This window comes from Bombus pyrosoma, linkage group LG11 (genome assembly GCF_014825855.1).
Source record: "Bombus pyrosoma isolate SC7728 linkage group LG11, ASM1482585v1, whole genome shotgun sequence".
Lineage (NCBI taxonomy): Eukaryota > Metazoa > Arthropoda > Insecta > Hymenoptera > Apidae > Bombus > Bombus pyrosoma.
The window spans coordinates 11,728,807-11,749,800 of NC_057780.1; the positions used below are offsets into that span (position 1 = coordinate 11,728,807).

General features: G+C 40.1%; 3 protein-coding genes across 5 annotated transcripts in view; 1 reads left to right on the plus strand and 2 right to left on the minus strand.

Moving 5' to 3' along the window:
* Nucleotides 1-20,994, minus strand: part of LOC122572506 — a 159,387-nt gene that overhangs the window by 90,522 nt on the left and 47,871 nt on the right. The window lies entirely within an intron of this gene.
* Nucleotides 548-2,600, minus strand: LOC122572507 (cytochrome b5-like). 2 transcript variants are annotated; one of them, XM_043737511.1, is made up of 2 exons: nt 2,526-2,600; nt 548-1,454 (listed from the first exon to the last, which is right to left on the minus strand). In XM_043737511.1, the coding sequence occupies exons 1-2, from the start codon at nt 2,552-2,554 to the stop codon at nt 953-955; spliced, it is 531 nt and encodes a 176-aa protein (XP_043593446.1). In that variant the 5' UTR covers nt 2,555-2,600; the 3' UTR covers nt 548-952. The 2 variants fall into 2 exon arrangements, with proteins under 2 accessions (XP_043593446.1, XP_043593445.1); XM_043737510.1 differs by lacking the exon at nt 2,526-2,600 and adding an exon at nt 1,861-1,952.
* LOC122572504 (junctophilin-1-like) overlaps nt 5,927-20,994 on the plus strand; it is a 43,604-nt gene continuing 28,536 nt past the window's right edge. Inside the window, 3 exon segments of the mRNA XM_043737504.1 lie at nt 5,927-6,358; nt 11,918-12,519; nt 18,525-18,736. Of these exon segments, the coding sequence (XP_043593439.1) occupies nt 12,230-12,519; nt 18,525-18,736 (502 nt within the window). The 5' untranslated portion in view covers nt 5,927-6,358; nt 11,918-12,229.

Genomic DNA, 20,994 nt, shown 5'->3' on the forward strand with positions numbered 1-20,994 from the left:
GAGTGATTCGTGGTATTGCTTTTAACATAGAATAGTAATGAGATTGTTGATTTATTGCTAGGAAAAGAATATTTATATTTTCATACGTTATATTCTATAGCTTATACAACATTTTATAATTTATATTCTATTTATAAGTTATATTTTACAGTTTGTAATATTTTTATTTTTATATTATCAGCATATAAATATAGGAATCTTATACTAAATTCAACTGAATCCAGTTTAATGCCTGAAATAACAAGTTGAAAGTCATTCTACATTTAGAGTGCTTTGAACTATAATAAATGTATTTTCAAATCCTACGTTATAAACAGAAAGAATAGAAATTCGTAGAATTTATAACATTTAAACATTACATCTTCCACTACAATTATGCGACGAGATATTGATTTCGTAATAAATCTATTTCACAAATGTAGCCATGTGCTTGTGCTTATGCTTGTGCTTGTGCTTATGCTTATGCTTGTGCTTGTGATTATGCTTGTGCTTGTGCTTATATTCGTAGTTTAAGTATCAAAAGATGATAAAACATTAACATTAAAGATACGTTTCTTTCGTCGATTTAAGGAACGACTTCATAAAATATCTTTATTCTATCACTGTAAAAGGAGAACGTAGGAACTTGATACACTTAATACAGATATTTAATCGCATGATGCATAAAAGGACGGCAGCGCACGGAAAAATTCGTCGCAAGACTAATAACATCGAGAAAACTGAAATTGACCTTGGTCTTTGATCTTTACGTCTAATCGCGTAATTATCGCCGTTTGCAATTCCAGAACCTTCATACTGTATAAGATTAATGTTAAGTCAAATTTTACAATTTCGAAATCTTCACACACACACACACACACACACACACACACACACAAAACACGATATATATTTATAACGTGTCTTTGAACAAAAATCATCCAACAAATAAAATATCAAACGTAATTATACATTAAAGTCCAGCGACTTTGACACCGTTGGATACACGAAAGATTCTTTCTTCGAGCGGAAGTTCACCAATGAGGTATCTCTCTAAGCTCTGCCTCGCCATAGAAGAGTGTCCAGTGCCAAAGAACGGCAAAGTCGCGTCTCTGCCAGCGTATTCAAGAATCACGTCTGATCCACCAGGATGGTTCTTCAACAACTCTGTGCAGTCGTAAACAAAATCGTGTATCACGATCCAGCAATTGCTAGCAGTGTCATGCCACGCAACTTCGTCCAAGCTAATCATCCTCAGTTGTTGGTTTGGATGCTGGTTTTCGGTCTTGGTACACGATGTCAAGTCTTCTTTAGATTTTTCCCATGGTTTTTTCTTAGATTGTTTGCAAGACTCCTCGCATTCTTGGTTTTCCAAGTCAAGGAAATCGTCTTCTTGAGGTTTACTGTCCCTGAAATCCAGAGACTGGAAAGTTAAACCGAGCAGATCCATGCTTTTGGTCGCTGCGTTGCTACGTCTGAAAAGAAACACGATCGATGGCTCGCACCACTTTGTTACGTTCAAGAGAAATCAGTATTAACACACGATCATTGGCTGACGCAACATCGCAATAGAAGTGAGCGTTAGATAGCTGAAGAGATTTTATGTATTTCAGATGCGAAGTTTTGTGAAATAACAATAACAAGAAAGTTTACGCGGTGGCAAATAAGGCGCAATTGAGCGTCTCGTAACACTTGAATTGCGATTGAACTCGCGATGACGACAAAGAATTCAAAGAATAATTTCCGGATTGCTCAATTAATTTGTCTCTAATCACCATCTATTTCTTCCGTCGAATAAATTAGAGTTTGAATAAGAAGAAATACAGATTTTTGTTGAAACGCGACTCGGTTTTGAAGGAAATGCACCGCGTTTAATCTTACACGCGATTAATCGTACGTGTTCCCTTGGCAGAATCCAGAGGTGGACTAGACATTAATTGTATGTGACTCGTAAACATTAATAAATTTCGGTAGGGTTAGAGGTTATCGAGTTTGTTTTTTCATGAATTCAGTGAAATCTCGCAAGAGATCCACAAATATTTTTCCGCTATTGAAGTATTTAATTTGAAATAATTAATAACTCGAAATCATACGAATTCGATGAAACTGATCTCGATGCAATTAGAAAAAATTAAATCCCCTAAAGAAGAAGAGATTATTTACGACCAATAAAGTAAAGCTATGATAAAGAAAATGAAAGAAGTAAATGGAAGGCTCAATGTGCCTGATAGAACGTTTCTCGATAATCTCGTGAATTTGTTTAATTGTTTTAAAACGAAGATAAATCTTGCCACTTAAAGAATAATAAATTCAACGTTCGATACTTTCTCACTTGATGCAATTTTCACTTGATGTTTCATATAGCACATGCAGCGAAGAACATCATTTTTTAAATTTAGTCGTAAAACTAGCGAGACTTTTTTATAGCTATGACTATAAAATGAACGATACATTTAGATTTACTATCTAACTGTTATCAGATTTATCGTCGAAAATCGATTTTTATTAAATTTACGATTGATCGAAAAATCAACAACGGTGATTACTTTCGTTCATACTCCTGATCTTCCTCCATTCCCTTTGACTATTTACACGAGTTCTCACCTATGAGACACTGCACGCAGTACTGGGCACTGCCTAGAAATCAATCGGGGGCAAGGGAAAATAATTCTATTACCGGTTGAAATCCGATGCATACAAGTTAGTTGTTCCCTGACTAGACTTTGCCTTGGCTGTCCAGTGGCGTCGCGATTCAATGTTCGTGATCAATTATGAATTTAATTATTTAATCAAACCACCTGATCTAATTAATATCATTTTTGATCCATTCTCGTATTTTTACGAATATTTTGAAAGATGGATTATTGGTCAAAAGTTCCGTAGAAATTAAGAATTTAGACAAAAGTCGCGTTAAAATTCAGTAGTATTAGAAAACTCCTTCAGGAAAGATCTACGAAAAGAAAGGAGATGACTATTGATAAATGTAACGTTTCAAAGAGATGTCTGCCTCGAGTTCTGCTACTTTAGAAAATTATTTCGTTAGAAATTTATCGAAAGAAGATAAAGTGCTCGATGGCGCTTACTTTGTTATTTTAAAGAATAATCGGTCTAGGATTTTCTTTTCTTCTTAAGGAATTATTTCCTTTGAAATTAATCGAAATAAAGCAAACTACTATCGATAATTGTAATATTATTCGATATGAATTTTAATTAGTAATAAAATTAGAACAAATCTCGATATGGGTACAATTGAGAAAGTAATTTTTAAGTAATATTTTATAACGTAAACGTGAATTTATTCTTAAATTCTTACTTCCTGTTGGTGCCAACCGTTGCATTCAACTTTGCAGGAGAAAGTGCATCAAAGTATCTTTATCAGCAAGATTTCCCACATTTCTTAGAGAAACACGTGAAATTATGTAATTCTTGGGAAATTTATTATATTTTTTAATACGTCTTTATCGAATACAAAGATTTGTCACTAAAATGTACATACGTTGCTACTGGCTTCTTGCTTGTGAAATAAATCTGATTCACATTTAGCTACGTCAATGATAGCGTGTAATTTGACAAGTTAGCGGTTATGCGATGGTAGGAATAGAAATACCATAAATTACGATACAGCTTGCTAAAGAGTAAATATATCGATGAACGATAGCTGACTTAAGAATGTAACGTTTTATTCTTATGCTTATTAGCAACTAATTAATTATATTATAAATACATATGTAATTAGCTTCATAGCTCCGTTAATTTTCTGTAATCTGTTTTTTATTTGCTCATGAGAGGGCAAAATTCTAGTGTTCATGCTTCATCAGAGTGATTATTATAAGAACATAGCACTGTGATAAATAAAAAAATAATAGTGATAAATATGTAAAAGGTTATCCCTTTTATAAAAAAGAACGGTTCACTTCGTAACGAAACAAATCGATAGTGACATTACGATTTATGATAATGTCAAACATAATCAATGTCGTAGATTTTAGTTATCTCGAACGATATTTTCTGTTGTAACTTAGCATACGTAACAACGACGAGATAAACTTCAAATTTTTAGCTGTTTCCGTAAGAAATAATATTCGAAATAGAAATTTCGTACTAAATATGTATATTAATTGGGCAACGATCGAATTACTTAATTATCGCAGTAAACGCAATACTGATAGCGTTTTTCGACAATAAGGACCAACCAATGTTTAAAATATTAAATATATTTCTATATCGTATTAATGTAGTTTGCAATGTTATCTATGCATCTTAGAGAAACAGGCAGTGAGAGGATGTAAAAAGGATGAGAAATGAGAAGAAACATGATAATAAGTAAGGTCAGAGTAAGAGAGGAATACAATCGGTATTTCAGTTCGTGTAACAAAATTTATAGTATGATAATATTTATTATGTATCTCATGTGTGCATTTAACTAAAGGTAACTTTCCGATGGTAAAATTCGATATTCCAAAGAACATGACGGCCAATCACAGACGAGATGCAGTGCATACGAACACAACGGTGGATATCTATTCGAGCTTGGATTTAATGTCGATATTTAACTGTCCGTCGATACAGACGGTGTTACCAGTCGACCTGTGCTGACATCTTGCCAGCAGACGGCAAAATTTGTTTAACAACGATTAATAAACGATATTGTTCCTGTAGAATCTTGTATACTATAAATAAGAAAACAGAATCGTAGTATTCATAGATACTCGCTTAGGGATAAAAAATCCCATGTTATTGATAAATTCAAATTTATAATTTAAGAAACAAGAGTGTTTCGTACTTTTCATAGCGACTGTAATTTTATCGTAAAATGAAACAATAAGCTACGGTCAAGGTTCCAAGAATTTGTCTAATATTTAAATTGCTCGATCACGAAGCTCGATTCGTACGTTTATCTGACGTATTGTTATACGGAAGATACGACGATGTGACGGATGGACCATTTCTCTTGTCGATAGTCGAATCTATTGAATTTTACGAAGCGTATTACAGAAGTAATTGCCTTCGATTTTCCAGTAAACGCTGCCATACCTCGATTTTCCATCCAGTGGTCACATATTCTATCCTACATTCGAAATATGTACCACATAGTTGGCTCGACATGTATGTAAATGCGTTCTACTACCCCTTCTTGTTCCATCTTCTTGTTTATATGTACTTTCGAGTACGGGACCTGATAGAAGTGAGTTCGCTCGAGCCTGAAATTTAGTTCGATCACGTTCGAATTATCGTAACATTCCCCTCCGTAGCTCGTGGAAACCTGCAATGTTCGAAGGTTCTGTTCGCGTTTCTTTCTAATTTAAAATGCTTCGAAATAATTTGCTTTCTGTAACTCCGAAACTCTGTCGCATGAAACTTCGTTGAAAGTTCGATTGCAAAAGTTTGCCACGACCATTCGGACAAGAATATTTTCTCGATTTCGGGAATGATATTTGAGCTTAAATAGAACGACACTCTCCACATTGTGCCATTTCATAAGATAAGCCGAAACAAATGGCAGAAGTTTAGATTAGAAATTTAGATTGGGAGACTGTCACATTGCCTGAAACTCATATTTAACTATATATAAACTTGTGGAACTATTTTAATTTAAAATTCAAACGTAACAAAACGAAACGGCGTTCTATCTGCTTCCAAACAACCGAACGAAATCTTTCGCTTCTTTTAAAAACAATTCATTCGTTGATATCACAGGCCAATTAATCAGACCACAGAAACGCTAAGTGACAGCTTCATCTAGTAAAAATAATCAAAAACGAGATTCGATTGATATGATGAAAAAACAAGGGAAAAACTCACTCACCGTAGGATATCCCGCTCGAGACAGACGGCGCGAAAGACGAATCGCGGCCATCGGTATCGAGCAGCGCATGTGTGCTATTCGAGCGGCCGACTCGAGGCGCCACGACGCCGGCGTCGCACGGCGTCGAGGGCAGCGCCGACGGCGATGTACGTTGAGGTGGATAGTCGCAATCATGCCACCACCCTGACGCACGTTCCCGTATCCACGGTGCGTGTACGTCGACGACGCAGAGGTGGAAAATCGAGCCGGAGCCTCCGCAATAAAACGAATCTCGCGAGGCATAGTATACCTGTTTTATTGCGGAACGACACGCGAGAACCGGAAGTGACAGGAAGTGTAGGAGAATTGAGACCAAGGGAAGAGACAACTTTACAGCGACGATCAGCGTGACACGATCATCGTACAACGACCACGACGAAGATAGGCGGTGAACGATCGAAAAGGAAGAAGGACCAGGGTCGAGTAGAAACAGAGACCGGTGCGCAACGGTGGAGAGTAACAGAGGAAGCAACGATCGACGCGTCCACGGTGGCCCATCGATGCCGGAGCGTCGAGACGCCACATCACGGCACGGTATATCGTCGTTTCCGATCTTCTCTACTTCGATCGCATCGTATTAACGGTCAAACAATGAGTATCGTGCACAAGTATACCGCGATATAGTATCGATGAAACGTGCGTCTGGTTGAATGCGTGTGCCTGTGCTGCTGCAGAGGGTTGCATGCGTGAATGCGGTGTGGCGCAGCTGCGAAAGTGCGCTTGACAAGTGCCGTGTGCGGGCCGGGGCGCACGTGTGCGGAAAAACGCACAACGTGTTTTTCCACGGAGCAGTGCGTAGTGCGCGATAGACGACTCGGCCGGAATTGTCCGCGGAAAACTGCACGTGCCGCTCGCGCGGATCGATCGGTCGGAAGTGCGAACCCGAGAGAGCTTTAAAATTGGTGGTGTGTTCTGGGTGGAGCGTGTGCAACGTGAATTATGGCGAGAAAATATGAGAATAGTTGGTGAGAAGAATACATTGAAAGGACTCTAGTTTAGCTTCTTTCTTCTCCCGATGGGTCACGGTGACACGAGCGCCTCGCTCTCGCGCGCGCGAGCCGTGTGCTCTAGCCGTGTCCGCTCTATTTCCGTGTATTTTCTTTAGTGATGCTTGCAGCTGCGCTTCGAATATGATTTTTCCCAAGTATTTTTGGGTCGCGAGTGCGTCGGTTTTCTTCTTTCATGGATCGATCCCGACTCGTCCATTCGCAGGATACCGTTAGATGTAAGGATCTTCCTCGACTTGGTCACCGGTGACGCGATATCTCGAGGACTACCAATTCTGCTGTGTGACAATATCAACTCCGAAATATCTATATTTGTTCTTACCTCGATATAGATCGAGTTTATCGATTTCTCGTTATCCATCGTCCATTAAGCGTCCATTAATTTTAGCGTGCTTCTCCTTTTGATGATTTTGTGTTTTCACTAGAGAACATTCTGGAAGCGCGCGATTACCTGCAGATTATTCGTTTCCACGAACATTTATTACTCGTGTATTATTTACTGCTGCAACAAAACTTACGATATCAGAGCGCGTGACGTAAGTTCGCAAGATTCTAAGGAATCCTGAAGCCTCGTGGACGTTACCGACGATTCCTCAGGTGCTTCTGTTCCCGCGTAACGACCGCGTGATAGCCATGACACTATATACATACATAGAACATCGGTATAATCATCAGCGAGTGACACGAGACAAAGATCACGGATACGCACGACGACGACGATGCGATTCGCAGCCACGGTGCGGTCGGACGCGTCCGCAGGTGCAAGAGGCATGCGTGGAACGAGGGCGTCGCACGTTCGCTTAGATTTGGCCTGTAATATTTTTCGCCGACTAAAGGCCAATCGAGGCGGTCGCATCGAACCGAAATGGAAGAATTAACTGGGTGGAAGTCGATGGATTTTTGGGCGAAGAAGGCGGTCGATCGTCTCGAAGTTGGCACTCGAACGAGCTTTTCGAGGGAAAAACGATCCTCTAGGAGGAGTTATTTTAATAATGAGGGTATACCGGCGCTTTGTGGCCTCTCTTTTCTTTTTCTCGTGACCGCGCCGGCGAGCGTGAGAGCATCATCGGGGAACGCGTAATTATTTCTCGTTGTTGCGTGCAACAATAGGCACACCGAAGGGGGATCGATTAATTGATTTCTGTTATATAAAAAAGAGGACACGAGCGAGGATTTTACGGTCCGCGTTCTACATAGACTCCGTAGCTTTCGATCAGCTCTCTTCGCTCATTCTTCGACGCACAAAGAAGAAGATAAAAAAAATAGACAACGTTGCAGTCGGAGTCTCGTAGGATCGTTGACACGGGGGAGTGTATTCTAATAAATTCAAGGAAGCCTAGTTTCTTTAAGGAGGGAGGAAAGCGACTGACCGACATCGATGAGTGCAGCATCAAAAATGCAGTCCTATGCACCGGCTATAGACGCGTCCATGCTGTTTCATCGATCGATCGAAATCTTTGTTCACCCAGTCGTTTAGATCTCATTGCACGTTCCCGTAGCAAGCAAAGCACCCTCCATTTCGTAACTTTTACTACGACTTCAACTCGACGACGTGCAAGTTATTACGTTTACTTGTTGTCAAGATTCTTTTGATATCGAATCGAAAGACAGGTTGTTCAGTGTTTTCATAGTTGCTTGTAAGTTCCTTTGAATTCATTCTGAAGAAGAATATCCCACTTAAGAGGGAACATGATTGCGCGCCGAATATAATCGCTAATGTTTCTACTTTTGGTAGAATCAGAAAACCTATCACTGAGTTTTCTAAACTTTTCGTTAAGTTATATTCACCGAATTTCATTGAGAAGGCGAGTGAACGAAACATTCCAAGTTTCTCGTAAATTTCCTCGAATTTCATTCTATGCAAGGATGTTCTACGAATAGGAAACACGTGTGCTAGATATAATTGTTGATATTTCTCGTTACGCGTTCATTCAAAGTTGGATCATCTAAATATATCAAACACGTAAATTCTCCCATGAATTAGTAATCATACAAATCTGAATGAACACTCATGCCATGATACTTTACCGCCGTTTACAGCCTCTATTTACCGGCTCTCCGAAATTTTCTTTCGAATCACTCGTTCAAGCTCCTACGTATACAAGTATACACGATACATTAACAAACGTTAATTAGCAATATAGCGCATTCGTTTCGTACGCGTGAATCTCGCTGGGATTTAAAGCCCATACCGTATCAATTACGTTCGCCGATGCTGTTTCTAAATATCATTAATTTTTATCTACACCACGCTCCGGTACACGTGTTCGACAAGACGGCTGGTTAATCGGAAATACGAACAGCTCGACTGCCTCGCACTCATCGACGAATTAAACCACCCAGACATCAAAGATATAAATCCTTCTTGAACCAAACCTATCGTAAATTCCTCTTGCGAATTCAATTAACAAATTCTATAGCTATTCTTTGGTATTCACGAACCAGGGTTAACCCTTTCACTCTCGATATATATTACGTGTACGCAACGTTAACTGTACTTTAGTACGTTCTCGATCAATAGAATGTCCTTATTTGACATCTCTTAGGTCATTCGACAAAATTTGCTTTTATTATCAATAATCGCTAAAAAATAATTTTCCTTGGAGGCTAAAAAGGTATTGGACCGTGAAAGGGTTAAGGGATGACCCGGTTAACAGGTTAATCCAGGAATCAGTACTGTACGTCCTCGAAAGCATCGAGTCAGACCCGAATCCGTATTCCGGCAAATCGTCGCCGATTTTCCGCGAGCGGCGCGAGAAACTCCTACTATTTATAAATGGTTTGAACCCGGTCGCATTGGCGAACCTCTGGTCCGCTCGAGCTGCCGCCTCGTGGGCCGCCGCCGGTGTGGGGAACAATTCGCCACCCCATGGTAAAAATAGAAGCTCCTAGCCAGCTAGCCGAGAAGCTCGAGGCTAGAGCTCGAGCACGAGCACCGCTCTAGCGTGTTGCTAGAGCGGACGGACGTTGGGCGGGTGCGGTGAATCGTGTCTAGCCAGCGGTCGCGAACGGTTAAACGTCGACGTCGCGACGACACCGGGTTTCCGGGCCCCCGTTGATCATGCTGACGCGTACCATCGCGATTACCATCACACTAACGACTATCGCTTCTACTAAGACTTAACAACACGAAGTAGATCGCGATCGGACACGAAGACAACGGTGACGTTACCGATGATCACCTCGATCCCTCGAAGCTTGTCCTGTACATCGTAAAAAAAGAGAAAGAGAAATAGAGAAGAGATAGAGAGAGAAGAAGGTGCGAGTGTGTGCTTCAACCGACTAATCGCTCGTTTCTCTGCGTTCTATCGTTTTCCGCTATAGTGTACCGCGTGCGTAGTTTCATTCGGTGGATCCACGAAACGAAAGGATAGAGGTGAACCGGCCGTCGAGCCCAACGAGGAATCGCTCTATATTCCCTGGCCGAACGGCACTGCTCCTCGCGAAACTCTGCTCGTCGTGAAGTCTAGTGAATATTTTAAGACCGACAAGAGGCCGCATGTAGGAAGAGGCGGCGCGGGCTGATTCACTGGCCATCGTGTTCGCACGTAGGAGGACCAGGGAGACCAGGCGGTACAGAATGCCGCTGTTCTTCTTCTTCTTCTCTTCTTCTGCTACGTGCACGTAGATTAACGCGACCAGCAACTAATCTAGAGAGGAACCGAGCTCCAACTGTTCCTCTAATCGGACGAGCTTTCGCGCCTTCGTTTTAACAACTGACCGAGCGACATACGAACACAGAACATAGGATAGAAACGAGCTAAAGCTGAGGTGGAACAAGAGAGATAGAGACAGAGGGAAGGAGAGCAACGAGAGAAAGAGTGGAACGGAGATAGACAGTGTAGCAGAGGGAGAGCGAGTGAGAGAGGGTCACATTCCGAGCGGATCACGGATGCTTATAGAAGCGTTGCGTAACGGCGTCAGACGGACGGCGAAACCGCGGCTGCTGTTCAGCCGTCGAGTTTCGACAAGTTCGACGAAAAACCTGCTGCATCCTCTCCTGGTATTAAGACTGCCCATCGAATGCCTGGAGACGGATACCACTACGTTGACATTCGGGAAAACTCGAAAGTGTATCGTCGATTGTGCCGTTCGCGTAGTGCCGACTGACTACAGGTGATCGGATCTAGATGGAACGTTGATCGGAATCGTCGATTTTGGGGCGAATTAACAGAAGAGAAAACGCTCTCTCTCTCTCTCTCTCTCCTTTTATCGATTGTCGCGGATTCGTGTCGCGTGGCGCGAAATCAGCTGCTGACTCGATAGGGAATCTGAGCCGCGTTTAAACTGGCTGCTTACGGTGGCGAGTGCGTGCGAATGGTTGCGTGTACGTGCGAGTCGAGCGCGTGTTAGGCTCGAAGGATAATCGGCGATCGATTAGCAGAATAGCCAGAACCCTGTCGATCGATAGTGGTGAGAAACGTAGGGATGAGGAGAAGAAGAAAGTGCAAAGAATAAGAAATCGACGAAAGTATCGAACGTGTAAAACGACGCACGGTGCTACAGAGGAGATCGTACGGGTGTATCGATTCTCCTTGTGTCCTCAAGTGTTTCAAGGCCACGGGAAGCCGGTCGAAGCCGTTTCGCAGGGGAGTCACGAGATCGTCTTTGTGAACTGTGATCGTAGTTCGTATTGCCGAGACTCGAGATTTTGCGGCGATGATGTTCCTTTCAGGTCCGTTGCTGTCCGACCAACGGCAACTAAAATTAACTCGTGTCGAATCCTAGAGCGTTCTCGTCTAGCCTCGCTTCGGGCTGAATTTTGTATTTATAGATCGTACACAAAGAAGAGAAAAACCGTATCCTTGACATCCAAATAACCAACCGGTCGATCATTGATCGATAACGCGTGACCATGCTGGTTCAGAGAAATTTACCCTAATCTCTTCGTTAGAGCATAGTAGCGCTCGAGTCTCGTCGATTCTTCGAATCGTTCTTTAAGACGACCCCGCGCTCCCGTGCGAAGACATCGGACATAATCGCGTACGCGAGTTTTCACGTGGCTAAGTAAAATAGTTGACGCGATCAGTGTTTCTCGTCGACGACTTCGAGTGATCAACAAAGGGTTGTTCGTATGATCTTGCAGAGGTCCGTTGGTGGTACGCGTAAAACGAGAAGAAACGTGGAGGTGGAAGGAAGGAAGGATGACGGAGCAACGTTCAGCAGGGAGACGAGGCGCGTGCGATTTTTGGTAACGGGTCAGCGCGACGACACTAACGAAGACGACGAAGACGAAGACGACGATAAGGAGCACGACAACTACAACGACTACGACTACGACCACAATCACGACGAGGAAGAAAAAGAAAAAGGCAAAGATTACGACGTGGGTGGTGGGGAAAGAAGTTGGTGGTGGAGGAGGAGGAGGTGGTGGAAGACTAGAAAGTGGTGTTAAGAGATGCAGCAACAGCCAGCGCCGAACGGGGTGGCAGGTGGTGCCGAATTGCCTCAAACAGGTGGCATAAGCACTGCCCAACCTGGAGCGACAGGTACCGCCACGGCGGCGTCTAATCGTGCCCAGGTTAACGGTGGCAGATTCGATTTCGACGATGGCGGCACCTACTGCGGCGGTTGGGAAGATGGAAAAGCTCATGGACACGGCGTATGTACGGGACCCAAGGGCCAAGGTGCATACTCTGGTAGCTGGCACTTTGGTTTCGAGGTCTCCGGTGTCTACACCTGGCCTAGGTGAGACCAGACCTTCGGATTCTTATTAATTTTTGGCATGCTTTCAATTTGCTCTGTTCGCCCCTTGCCTCGCTTACTAGCGCCGCTTTTCTCGACTCTCTCCGGCGAATTTCGATCGGGTTTCTTGTTTTTTCTTGAGAATCCTGAGTTATTCCGTTAGGATGTTGATACACGGGCTCTTTCTGTTCTTTTTCTTTTTTTTTTTTTTATCAAAATGCGTCGATATAAAATAAACGTAAGGACGATCATTAAATGTAACTTATATATGAAAATCATTTCTTAGTGGTTTATAGTTAAACATTAATAATGTGGATTAAATTAAAATTCCGATAAAACGGATCTTTCGGAAACTTCGTCTAAGGCACTACAAAGATATCGCAACTCTTGGAATTCTGGCCTTCAACGATTTAAAACCACAGATGCCCTCTCTGTTCGTTAGGGATTAAAATTGATCTTCTTGGTTAAGCCAATCTCCGTGTACATTGTTACTATCCAGATCGTAAACCGTCTTCAATTAGCGGAACGATGTCAAATCAAAGGCATCATGAATTTAATTAATAAAAACGTTATTGACTTCGATTCATCTTCAATTTATCCAGAACAATCTTTACCTCATGTTCTAATTGCCTTTCCATTAACTACAAAAACAGACATTAGATTTGCTTGCTGTCACTCGTCTTTCTATTTTGAAGATTCTCGGTGAATAATAAACACTTGAAACAGGCATCCGTGTAAATGAAACTGGTTCAGGCTCGTTAGTTCTTGCTGGAGCGTGCATGCCCGAGTATTTCGGGGATACACCGGCACAGCATCGATATCTCGATCGCGGTCGAATGCTTTCAAACTCGGCTCTCTTGTCTCGAAAGCTAAATCTCCTCGACTCGCAAGAGGACTAAAATAATTACTCTCGATAGAACAAACACGATCCAAACTTGAAACGATCGATTCTATTCGATCAAACTTCTTCCAACTCATCTACCATTTTGTCGTACGTCAATGATATAACTATCGTTTTCTTAAATATAGACAGGTCGTAATATAGGATTAGGTAGTGGAAGCTTCTCTGTCAAAAGCAAAAGCAGAGCTTTCACGGGCTACATACATCGCTAGAAGCAGAGGGAACCCGTAAACCTCATCTTCTGAATCCTAAAGACGACACAGATCCAGATAAACGACCACGAAACGGATGAAGGTTTTCGCTCAAAGAGGAAACGTAGAGCTCTTTAACGAGCACATTGAAACGTTATAGTTGAGATGACCAGAGTTGATATATGAGTGGTGAGGATTTGGTCTCGCTGTTATGTGGAAAAGCAACTCTGAACGTTATGACGTATTCACAATACAATAATCACCTAATAGTAACCATAAATGTCATAATAACGACGTTTCCATTTATCAGTCGCACTATCAATGTATTTTTGTAGAAAGAAAGCGTGAACGGATTTCGACCAGCAGACTTCATCGAATAGAGAGATGATAAATTCGTGCATTTAGCCTGGCCGTACGGAATTTAGCTGATTTTACTCTATCTTTGGGAACCGTCTCTAACGGCGTGAATTCGAGATAAACGGGAGACCTTGACACGTATCTCGGTATATACCTGGGGCCGGGCGGGAATCTCCCGATCCTGAAAGTAGGTCATCGAGTGCAAGGACAACGAGTCCGGGTCAGTGGGATCCGAGCGGTTAGGACCTAGTTCACGGACGCGGCAAACAATCGTTTCGCCAAATTTCCAGGAGTTTCAGCCAACGGCTCTGACAGGGGGGAAATAATCCTCGGTTCATCATAGAAACTTATTTTCTTTCGTTTTTCAACGGTATTCCTGTTCAATCGTCTCTTGAGAGATTTTTCGATTGTGTTCAATGGTACAAGTGCATTTCTTCTTCAAATGAGATCAATGTATATAGAATATAATAATATATAACGTTCGTATTTATCGAAAGGATTTTTGCGACGACGTATAGCAATATGAAGATTACATTTATGGTAATAAAAGCGCCAAAATATATAAGCCGCGTATGATATGCAAAACTATAATATATTCGTTCTGGTATTTCGAAGATAAAATAAATCTCTGTCTAGTTTCGTCTAGAGAAGAAAAATAAAAAATAATTATCTTTGCGGTCAGTAAAACGGTTAACTTTATCTATAGTTTGCTCAAATAACAAACAATGCTACCATATGTACCACTTTCACAGTCTAATATTCTTCTATAGAAGATCTGATTTTTGACAAGGCAAAAATTTGATGAAATGAAATATAATCACTGGATACATTTCTCCCGTTCTTATATCAAAGGCATTTTTCCTTTTTGCCTCATTCATAAATAAATAAAAAGAAAAGACGGTGTAATAAGCTTCTGTGATGAAAATTGTGGAGACATTTCTCTCGGTGATTCTTTTCCACGGGACCGCGTAACGTTGTAAGTTGCGCGACTATATTTGAGCCGTCGATCGTTCCGGAAGAAATTTTGTCACGCAGCTTTAAATAGTCCAGTGCAACGAGAGCTCGTAAATATAAGTGTTATTAACATCGGCTGACACACGCACGTTTCAACGTATAGGGGAATTGACCCACATTTTTATGTATTTTTAGTACGACGGTGTTCATCAATGGGAACGCTCGGGATTAGGCCGAAACGAAAAGAATCACCGCGAATTCGAACATTTCGCGGGACTTGGAACAATCCTGAATTCGTCACCCTGTCAAAAAACATAAATAATTCGTAGATTCTTGAAGCATTCGGTAGCCAGGGTTCGACTATTCGGATAATAGGTCACGTTGATGCATCGAAACTTCGGATTGTCCAAGAATATACCAATATTATCGAATGTCAGTTATTGGGACATCTGAACCATCCCAAACATCCAGATACCAAAACTGTCTGTTCGTCTCTGTGTATTCAAATTCCATGTTACAGATCCTATTGCAAATTTTCCTTCGCCTCGAGAAAAACGAAGATTTCCTGCTAGCGGTTTTAAATTAGGTCAGTTCCATTTACTTTAGTTACGTATTCGCAGTTTACTAATAATGGAAAATTTCTATCTACACTTTTGAAAGCGATAACTTATAATTCTTTGAATTTTGCCTTCGATATTAGCGAAGTTGGAGTATCCATTGAAGAATTCGTGACCTCCTTAAAGGTGGTAGATAAGCACAACGTTTTCGTGCGTTTTATGCGTATCGATTAACCAACCACGTTAACCAGTCATGTTACAATTACGAGAACACGTTGTGGATTCCGTGACCTCACGTAACAGAAAAATGTCATTCGAAAGGTCTGGGTTTGATCGTATCGCGAATCAAAGTCACGCACATCGAACAAGTTTCTAATTGAGAAATAACAACACGTTTTCGACCCTTGATCGATTTTGTCTTCGTCTTTCCGTTTATTTTAAATTATCAAATTATCTCGCAAGATCATTGAAACAATATAAAACGGAAAAAGAGAAAAACGAAGAGAAAGAAGAGTCGCTTTAAAATTTCGAATTACATAAATTAATATCGTGACAGATGTATACATAGAGTATCAATTCCAAGATTCAATTCGCAATAATGAGGATCGTAGAATAATTAAAATAGAAAATGTTCGTTCCACTTTAACTGTTAATTACACTGACTATACCTTATCGGATGGCTATCGTGAATGTGTTTAACAGTTCAAACAAGCTCATTCTATAATCGTAATGAGCAATTAAAGGGTATTAAAGATCTTCCAGCGCGACTGTGGTCGTTTCTTCTTTTAATACTCTCCACGTTTCGGTGTTGGTTTCGCTCGATCGGAGTGCGTCGCTGGCGACGTTGAAAGGGTGGAAATACCGTGGAAAGAAAATAGAAAGAGGAAAAAAGGAGAAGGGACAAAGATGGGGAACTTATGTTCCTCGCGACCACGTATCTGGGCCGAGAGATTCCGTCGTTTCGTTTCCGTCTAAACTGGAGCAAGGTCTTCGTCAAGTCACGTTTTCCTAGGGATGCCCGATAAATTACGATGCTGCCTTTCGTTGATGACGAACTCGAGACCACAAATGACGTGGAACCATTTTTCGGCAATTATCTCTGTCATTGGTTATAATAAAGTGGGAAACTTTATTCGTTTATATTTTTGGTGGAAATAGATAGCATCCTTGTGAGTCATCGGATAACTCTTGAAATTAAGAAGAAATATTGTTTCGTTAATAAGGTGGATGACTGTACTAAGTTTATGTTGCGATATTTCTATATTCAACAAGATTTCTGAAAAAGGATCCGATAAGATAAAATGATGGATCGAGTAAATAAAGTCAAAGGTTTTAGTTCCAGTTGTTTAAAAATAAAATATTCAAATTATTCGCAGGAAAATGTTGCAATTTCATTTATATGGCGAATATCAACGACTTGTCAATTTTTCGTTTCTCTTAAGCGGCTGTCTTCGATGTTCGATATCAACACGATTTTCAACCTTCCTCCCTTGTTAATTAAAATGAGCTCTGGAGCTGTGTGTAAGCGACACTGGTGCATGAATATCGAAGCGTAATTCACGAATAATCTCTGGCAGGCAATGTCGCCAAAAACTACATTGTAGAAGAAAGGAAAGAACGGTTAATAAACCTAAAGTAACTAATAAACAAGAAGATATATAAGTTACAAACATATATAAGTTACCTAACAAATATATTAGAACAATAAGATAATAAAATAAAATAAATCTTAGTTTAGGTTTTATTCTACTAATTTTATTTATAAAAAAAAATTTACATAAACAACCGTAGCATCAAGGAGAAGGAACCGAAGATAACAGAAACTAATTTTTAACCACGAGTAATCGTGATTCTTTTTATATGAAAAGCTATCTGTGTCGTATGAATATTTATGAAAAACATGTATCTTTTCCGTGAAAGGAACAAAGTACATTTGTTGCAACGTATTTTTTGTATATACAGAAATGTATATGTGTTAGCGACAAAACTAACAAAGAATTTGGCCTTTCTTCGCGTGGCGCAATATCGAGGAAGAGAAAAATTCTTCATTGCAACTTCGAATAAAACGCGAAAAGGAAAATCGCTCCTTCAGATCGAAAGATCTGTTTCTTTTTCCCTTCAGAAGTCGAGGAGGATCCACTCGTGCGAAACATATTCGTCTTTGAACACCGAGTATTTGTTGTGTGGAAAATCGCACGGGTATTCGAATTTGAACGCGATAAAAGCTGCTGAAATACCAAAGAGCATTTCGATAACGAGTTCCTTTCGTATCGATTGTATGCTGGAAGCTGACTAGCAAAATCTGATTTGTTTCATATAATTCCTGTTACTTCCATTGATCAGATTTATAAAAGATATGCAAACCAACAGTCTATAATCTATAAAAAAAACACAACAGTTCATACATTCACATATTTCAAATAAGTGACTTCAATCATTTCATATTTATCATCATATTTCAAATAAGTAATCAATCATTTAACACGAAGGATAGAACATGCGTCAAGGTAATCCAGATGAAAGCTATCGGCAAAATATGCGATGTAAACAAAGAAAGCTTTATCCATACATTCAAATCGTTACAAAAGCATATATATATATTAGCAAATGTGTATAATTAAAAAAAAAAGTTAGCAATTTTCAAATGTTCAGAAATCATTCGTTCTAAACCTATAAAACTTCCATAAAATATTAGGAATTTTTTATTCTCATCGCTGTCATAATTTTAGTGTCAATGAAATTAACAATTTTCATATATTCCAAATTCTCTAAATAACGATCTCCATGACACAAAATTCTATTAAATAGATCTTGCGCATCCTTCGACGAGCCTTATCTCTCCGAAAGAAACTTCCCTTTCAATATAAAGCAGTAAAAAACACGAGACAAACCCAATTAGCGAAACAGTTTGAATCACGAAGAGCAACAAGTCCGGAAAGTGTCTTTGATTACTCTGCTGCATCGAGGCTAAGGGGCGAAACGCAAGCGACTGATTTTCTGAGAACATCTTATATCGTATTATCACTCGTCAACAATATCGAATTTCAGTGGATCGGTTTACGAAGGCCAGTGGCAGAATGGGAAACGCCACGGTCTGGGCATGGAGACCCGTGGACGGTGGATTTATCGTGGCGAATGGTCTCAAGGATTCAAGGGTCGATACGGTGTCAGACAATCGACCACGTCCACGGCGAGGTACGAGGGCACGTGGGCGAGTGGACTTCAGGATGGATACGGTTCAGAGACCTACGCGGACAGTGGTGAGTTCTACTTTAATCATGCTTCTATGTTGAAAGAACGCTGGTTTCTCGCTCCTTTTGCGTACATTTTGTGCATCGTACGTGGGCGAAGATATCGAGTGTGGTATATTAAAACGAGTGAATGGGGTTGCGTTGTTTATATAGATCATTTTTTATTGTTATTTTTCTCTGGTACTTTATGCCGTGAAGCATGCTATTTTAAAAACAATTTAAAGAAGGCTTGATAAATATTTGAGAAATAAATAATTAATGTAAGAGGGACTCATTATTTTAATGGAATTATTAATAATAGAATGAAAAACGAATAGCATTACATCGCAAGTGCAAAGTTTGAAAATTATGATTTTTAAAAAATAAAAGTCTAGAAAATTAATTACAATTTCTATACGAAGTTGTACATTTGTCGAGCGTGGAGCGTTGTCTGACTCGATACGATCCTGCCGTTTGAAAGATGTTCAGGCGAAATGCAAAATAATACGAACCATTGGAACGTTGACGCGTAATACGAACGAAATAAAGCTGTCAGAAACAGATCAAAGGATACGGCGTATCCTGGGTGTCGAAGCAACTCGTGGAAATCTGTGTCAACTCCAAGTGACAGGCCACGTGTCCGGGACTGATCTCGACGCGGATTAATCGGCTCGAAGCTGTCGATTCCTCGACGAACTTTGATCCCACTTAACCGATGCGAACCGCCATTCGAATTTTTTGCGTTTAATCCTGTAGTTATTAATAAGTGCTTTAATTACTAATCTGTCTGCTAGAGACGTAGTCTCTTTTTCGCACGAAATTTGGAACACTGCCAATTTGGCGGTATGGCCAACACGACCATCTTTATGACTAGCTTTTCCATTGCTTTAATAATCAATAAACATAGATATTCGTTCGATTTCGTATCAAATAATTTGATATTTCATTTATTAATCTAAATTCGGCGAAGAAAATCTTTGAGATTAAAGACAAATTTCCTATGGATATTTTATACCGTCCTTTTGCTAGATGAGTGATTTATCTAAAAAATTGTTAGTTTTGAAATATTTACAGAAGTTGCTTCTATATATCAAAAAATCGAACTGTGTATCAGGACAGCAATGTTATAATTATATAATAAAATATTATAGCATTTATTATATATATGTAATTCACACTACACAAGAATCTTACGTGTTTTTTAATTAATAAGGAATTTTCGTTAATTACGTCGTTCTTTTAGCAAAAGATGATAATGTGAAATAAATCACAACGATATTAATATTATTATAACGATTTAAGTTCTTAATGAAGTTGTACATGCTTGTAGAAAGACAGTAATTTCATGGGATAGAAATAAATAAGTAAACGTCCGCATTAATTAACGTCGCGTGTCGACGAGTTGCGTGCGATGACAGTGCGTGTCGCGTTACCACCTATATATCTGAAATCTTATAATTCTAACCTTTGAAGGTATTTCCCTTCGTGGGCGGTGAGTCGATGTTTTAAGATCACGTGCTAATGAAATCGGACATAAACCTCTACTAATTCAACAAATATCTGACCTACAATTAATCCGAACTACCCCATTCTCAGGACAACTCATTCGAAGTCGAATTTGTTCCGTTTCTGTAGAGAAATGAAATAAGTGAGAAGGTTTCGGAGGTGAAAAATACATGTTTTAGATTTTAGATGATTTCTGTTCGAAGAATGAAAGAATACATGTGTCATTGATTCGTAAACTAATCTGTGATGGCACACTATATGCATCATATGCATAAAACTTTGCTTCAATCTTTACGTAACATCGTCTATTACTTCGTTTCAGTAACGTATTTCCCCAGATAGCTTTTTCAAAATATGTTTTTAATACTAGCTGATAATAAAAATTTCTTTTAGAGACCTGTGTTATTGGCTATTTTCATCAGTAATGCGTCACCGACTTCAAACAGATTAAGCCTTATATTCTATCTCTATGGTTTCTTTCATACGTCATTGCGCCGATTAATCCCGTGATACGAGTATCCTCTCGCAAAAGAATCGTAATTTCTATGCGACTCTGATCCCTCGAGAGGGAAGTCGGGATTTCCATTCGCTCGACTTGTCAATCGAAATTTCTCCGGTGTCTCCGAGGCAATTTTAACCTTATTCCTAGACCAGGGTGAGAAAACAGCAAACAGCACGGGATGATGTGTGAGGAAAGACACGAAAGCAACGTGAAAACGGTGCGAAGTCACAGTTGAAATAAAAATCAGAATTCCTATTTCGCGTTTCCGACGGGTTTATTT